The sequence below is a fragment of the Uranotaenia lowii genome, chromosome 3 (genome assembly GCF_029784155.1).
Source record: "Uranotaenia lowii strain MFRU-FL chromosome 3, ASM2978415v1, whole genome shotgun sequence".
Taxonomy (NCBI): Eukaryota; Metazoa; Arthropoda; class Insecta; order Diptera; family Culicidae; genus Uranotaenia; species Uranotaenia lowii.
In genome coordinates this window covers 239,991,223-239,997,159 of record NC_073693.1, presented here as the reverse complement: position 1 = coordinate 239,997,159, position 5,937 = coordinate 239,991,223, and the positions used below count along the sequence as shown (strand labels likewise).

Sequence of the window (5,937 nt, the reverse complement as noted above, 5' to 3'; positions counted from 1 at the left end):
TTTCGATAATGATCTACATTATTTTTAAAGCTATCACAATTCCCTGATGTTATCTTAATTGAAACAACATCAAGCTATCTTCTTGCATTTTCATCCCTTGGCCGAATCTTGCAACTTCCACAAACAAGGGACGATAGTTTGAAAAAACTTTAGTCTTTTGTGTAGGCCTACAAAAAAGACTCCGTAAAAAAGTACGGATTTACCTAGCGAAACTTCCAAATAGCGGCACATCTGTTGAAGAAATTGTAATATGATGACTTCAATGTGAATGCGATCTTCTGGTCTAAAAAACATTAAAGAATTAGCTGAATAAACCTGAACCATGGTCTTGCATGTTCCTGCTTGGCAACACGGCGATTTCGAATCCGGAATCTGCTAGGCTTATCTTCCAAGCTTCGCTTGATAGAATCACCTTTCCCTCATTTTGAAAGTAAACCCATGTTTCCGGTTCATAAAAAAGGAGGTTAGAAGAGACGACAATGACTGATCAATCGCTTGTCAGAGCTTTCCGTTTTCGATGTTTTAAGGAATATATTCCGAAACAGAATTCTAAGTTCTCGTCAACTGTTCGAAATTCAACGGCTAGAATACGCTGCCTGCATTTTCTTTGATGCCCGACAGGATTTCAGTCGAGCGACTCTCTACAAGTCTATGTAATTCTTGTTCTCAGAGTCGAAGTGTACCGACTACATTCTTTTGGATCGTTCTTTGGATCACTTTGCCAAGGGGGTTGTACAGTTTAAAGTAATGCCTGACCTGCCATCACTCGGTCAGGTCTGCTTTCATTAGGAAGTTTACGAGGATACTCTTCATCCAGTTGGCAGAGAATGTTGCAAAGCAAGGATTTTGAAATTCAGAGTTGTAGGATAAGAGGTAGATGACAGCACTTTCTGCAGTTGTAATTCCAGAATTCAACGAATTTAATAATCTGTGTCTGTGAGCCTTTCAACTCAATGACGCTGTTTCTTGCCATCAGCTCATCAGCAGTCTCGACCCTAAGTTTCGTTTCCACGATCGAAGGCAACGAAATTTATGGCATTTTTATTCTGCGAGTCAAGTGATGAGCTTTTAAATTTCACCTCGTTAAACTAACTCCTGAAATCCCTCCAGGCTAGACATGTTACCTCGAATAAGCTGCGATCTAATCGCTCTTCGGAGCTCATCTGAACATACATTTCTTTCCCTTTCCGGAGTCTAAGTGAAATTTCACGGATCACGTTATGCGTTTAGCAAAATAAGCCCCAATGTGATAGAGTGATGATTTTCAGTATCTCGTATTTAACGAATCGGACAACGACTTACGAACAAACGACTTATTTAAGGATCAGGAGCACATGCTGATGAAAAATTTATTTCTGTACGAAGAACAAAGAAAAATCGCTTAACGGCTAAAATATGTTAAATACTAAAGATTTGCATCTATGTCGATATTAATATCTAATGAAGAATTTGTCCCTCCGCTTCCATTGCTGCCAGAGCAATTGTCATTTTTACTATCATAATAGTGTGTGCTTCTTTATTTTTCTTTTGAATCGACCATCCATTTAGTAGCAGTATACTCCGTAAACAACCTAGCGGCCTGATTGGAATCCTTCCGTGTATCATACCTTCATGCATTCTGTCGTTCTTAATCGTCAAAGTCGATATCCGAATCATCCGAAACGTAGCCACCGCGAATCGTCTTCTTTGAGTTGTAAGCCTGCTTCTTCTTTTTCTTATCATCTGGAGGTGTAAGCAAATCACCCTTAAAAAAGAAATGTTTGATAAGTTTATCGCAATTCGTGATGAAAAGACAAATGAAAATCTTACATTATAATCAATGGCCCCCGATTGTGCAATTCGCCACTCGAACATTTCGGTGCTGAAATCGTCACAGTTGCCCAGATCCGTGAAGCCGACGATGTAGTCCTTGGTTTTGCTGTCCTTGATAAGTGCTATGCTGGGGATAACCTTGATGCGCAGCCGCTGGGTCAAAAAGGGACACTTCTCGGCGTTAACCTTGCAAAATTTGGCTTCCAGATGCTTTTGGGCCAAAATTTTCAGATGCATATCGACAATCCGGCAGCGGGGCGTCGAGTCACGATAGAAGTGGCACACGATGTTCGCGGACTTTTTGCTTACCTCGAAAAATTCCTTCTCGTCGGCCAGTTCGCTGTATTCGCCGTGTCCCTGCAATATTGTAGAATTTACATAAGCCTGTCTGGATCTAAAGTGGGACCTTAAGAATAAATTATAAGTTCTTACCTTAACGGAAAATAAATTAACTTAAGTTTATGATCAAAGTTTGACTTAGTATCAGAGAATCATATCTGGCTGACTACAACATATGAATATAACGGTCAATGTCCTAGTCCCACCAACATTACTCTGCTACAAAGTACTGTCGATTAGAAAGTTATTTACAAATGGTTTTATTAAGGCATTTTACTTATAAAGTTTTTATGTGCCGGGAGTATAATAAGAAAGTGAAAATATGAAAAGTCTGCTGTATCCATTATGTCACGTTTCAACATGATTGGAAAACTTTTTAGGGTATTAAACTGACAATAGTCATAAGTGAGAGAGCTGCGCTCCAATTTTAAAAACTGTATACAGTTTTAAATATATTAAATATGAGTCCTTCACTTTTGGAGTGACTACAAAACAGACCAGATGTGTTTAATTTATTTCTTTACCGTCAATAAGATAACTCCCTAATTTATAAAATGTATCCTTCCTTCCTTTATAAAATGTATCCTATCCTTCCTATTCTGTTATTTGATTTGGTGGTTAACTTAATTGGCGACGAGGATGGGATATAAGGAAGGATTACAATTCCGTAGACAACAAGTCCACGTATGACGTAATAAGATCCCTTTTCGAGTACCATAATAACTCGAACAGCACCTAAGTATTTTCAAATCCTTTCATTTTGCGCCTTTGGGAGTAAACTAACAGTTTCATAAATTATTCGCTCTTGATAAGTGGAAAGATTTAAAATCCAATAATAAAAAACGCTCTGTTAATAAAACGTTTCGAAAAACATGAATAATTGAGTACCTAATGTTAACAGGATTCCGTGGAAAGAAATTAGAAATAGGAAAACTTACGTTATTCTTCCATTCCTGCCGCTGGGCCGCCTGCTTTTTCATCTCCTGAATGCGCTGCTCTCGAAGCTTCTCCAAATCCTCGCCGCCGAGGCTGTCCAGCCGGGACAACTCGTTGTCCAGCTGCTTCTCCAGCTGAACGGCAGCCGAAATCAGATTGTTCTGCAACACTTGTTCCATGATCGGTACCGCAGCTATCTGAAATTTGGAAACCTCAATAATTTGATCTTGATACCGAAAACGAAAAAAGAATGGTGCAGCAGTGCAAGGAAAAAAAAATCTGACGTTCTCCACTGAAGATCGTTGATCGAGTGTGGGTTTCTGTTCATGATTAGCGGGGGCGTTCAAAGCTTTTGAGTTGCCGGAACTTTTCCTATGCAGGAGGCCTTGCTTTCAATAAAGTTATCTTTTATTTTTGTCATTAAGGTGAAGTATTTGAAGGTTAATAGCGTTAAGCTTAAAGTCCCCCACGAGGCCCTTGGCCTAACTAGGCGTTTTTTGCACTTAAACCCGAAAGTTTCACGCTTAGTAGAGCGCACCAGATGGCTACTCTCTCATGCAGGGTTCTATCTCTCGACTTCTACAAAAACACTAGCACATGAGTCATGTTTAATGTTTAATCGTATGAAATAGCCACTTTCTAGAACTAACTCATGCTTTAGGTGAAGAAAATGAAATAAATTGATCAAACAAAACCGAAAGATACTTACCAACTCACGAATTTCAGTAAAATATAGAAAGTTTTCCGGCCCGTTAGGATTTTCTTCTCCAGAGTAGCACACAACTGCGGAGTTTTGCTTCTTTCTTCTTGCGTCTTGTTGAATACGCTAGCTTTGTTTCGGGTATTTTCTCACTGAGGGCGTTTCGGCTGTCAAAATACAGCGCCGGTCATTTGTTTTTAGCTATTCAAATAATGGTGGTTGTGGTCTTTGCTAAACCAAGATCTGCATGGGTGCCGGAGCTACAGAAATTATCATGTTTGTTTAATTTGCAAGTTTAAGGACAAAAGATTGTGTTCTACACTACAATCAAATGTTTAATATTGTTAAGGTGTACAGGTTATTATAACCCAGTTACCCACTCGGCCCATAACCTGTTAAGATGGATAGGTTATGACATCCCAATTACCCACTGGGCCCATAACCTGTTAAGATTGATAGAGTAATCGATTAAAAACGCGATTTGAAACTCTTGTTTAAGGTTTAAGGTAACTTTATTTGAGACGAACACAAGGTATAGCTTATAACTAGATCGGTTACATTAGTGATGTTTATATTTATTTCATGCACTTTCTTCCACGTGCTTATTTCCCGCATAGCAAAGTATGATACACTTAAACGTCCGTATTATTCCATTCTGATAACATTAATAGTAACGTGTCAAATTGCATCTTGGCTCAATGTGTCTTTGCTAGAACGGAAAAATATTATTTCCGAAAGATACGATTGATATTCTTAAAATCAAAAAGATAATTTTTGCAACGCGATAAAACGATAACGAATTATTTTTGAAAGATTCAATAAATGGTGAAAAAAAACAAATTGAGTATTTTTGCAACACGCCATCAATTTTGCTGCTGCCATTCCAAAACACGTGGCTGAGTTTGCCTGGGTTGTGAAAAAAATCTTCCGCGGCTTAGTTCGGGACAATTTTCAAGGAGTCGGAACGTTCGGAGATTGCACCTACTCTGATGGTAATGGTGAGTACCTTACTTGAAGTAATCTTAATCGAAAAAGGATGCCTATTAAAAAATATTTTTCCTTCCAGGAGCTGTAAGGCAATTTTAGGCGGCTTCAGACGAGGGCGCAAAATCGCAAACGAATCCGACGGGAGCGCCGAAGGATAATGAGATGGAAACGGTTTCAATATTGTGGCCACTACAGGTAACACCAACCCTCCCGATCTACATCCTCGGCACCATCTCAGCATCTCGGGAACATACTGCCTCAATGGAACCGCTTATAAAGTGTACGTTTTTTAGTGTAGTGTGATTGTGTAGAGGTTCATTAATCTTATGTTTTAAAGAATTTTTTTTTAAATGTGTTATAATTAAATGTTGAATAAACAAACTTTAGTAACTCTAACTTATATTTATTTTTTACTAATCTTATTATTAATAATTGAAGATACATCGTATCATCCTCATTTTATGGGTAGATCATTAACAAAAGATAACATGTAAGATCCAACCAGTTCGTTGCATTTGAATCGTTGTTGAATCATAACTCTACTTAACAACCCGTTCACTGTATCGTAAAGTGTGTCCAAACGATACCCAAAACGATTCATATAATCATCCTTGAATAATCTGATAACTATTAGGGTAATCTTTTGGGTGTCTCAGGAGAAAGATTACAGTAATAGTCATTTTATGGTACTGATTTATGCGGGTTCCTATTTGTAGAACCATGAACATTTAATCCAGTTGTCCACTAGATTCCGTTCAATATTGTATCAAACATTGTATCCAATCTCGTGCAATGTTCCGTGCAAGTTGTCCGTTTGACAGATGACAGCTGACAGATGAAGTCTCCACATGTGGCTGTGTTATTGTTTGTAGAATGTCAAATTGATATTGTGTTCATTTCACTCGACTTGCATCTAACCGATAGTTCCCGAGTGAAATGATTTCTCAACAAATATAAATTTAAAAAATGATATTTAAACAGGAAAGTCATTGGGGGTATTGGAAGCAGAGAAAATTACAGATCTATTTTACATTCTACGAAAAATTTAGCTACTGTTTTATAAATTTCAATATCACGTTTCTTTAACAAAATTTGTGTATCAGGAACAACACCTTTGTTCACAAGAATCCTCCATAAAGCATTTCTTTCCGCACTGAAGTTCG

At 38.0% G+C, this 5,937-nt stretch overlaps 2 protein-coding genes across 2 annotated transcripts in view; both read right to left on the bottom strand.

Annotated features, from left to right (window-relative positions):
- LOC129751583 (organic solute transporter alpha-like protein) overlaps nucleotides 1-5,937 on the bottom strand; it is a 181,635-nt gene that overhangs the window by 120,988 nt on the left and 54,710 nt on the right. The window lies entirely within an intron of this gene.
- Nucleotides 1,330-3,949, bottom strand: LOC129751589 (thioredoxin domain-containing protein 9-like). Its single transcript, XM_055747191.1, has 4 exons — nucleotides 3,797-3,949; nucleotides 3,090-3,284; nucleotides 1,810-2,169; nucleotides 1,330-1,744 (listed from the first exon to the last, which is right to left on the bottom strand). Exons 2-4 carry the CDS (start codon nucleotides 3,264-3,266, stop codon nucleotides 1,628-1,630), a joined length of 654 nt encoding a protein of 217 aa, XP_055603166.1. The 5' UTR covers nucleotides 3,267-3,284; nucleotides 3,797-3,949; the 3' UTR covers nucleotides 1,330-1,627.

Excerpts from the sequence above, each read along its gene's own strand:
- LOC129751589 (XM_055747191.1), bottom strand. The coding sequence starts at position 3,266 with ATGGAACAAGTGTTGCAGAACAATCTGATTTCGGCTGCCGTTCAGCTG. Across the intron at positions 2,170-3,089 it reads GGCAGGAATGGAAGAATAAC|GGACACGGCGAATACAGCGA; the intron begins GTAAGTTTTCCT and ends ACAATATTGCAG. Across the intron at positions 1,745-1,809 it reads CGGGGGCCATTGATTATAAT|GGTGATTTGCTTACACCTCC; the intron begins GTAAGATTTTCA and ends TTCTTTTTTAAG.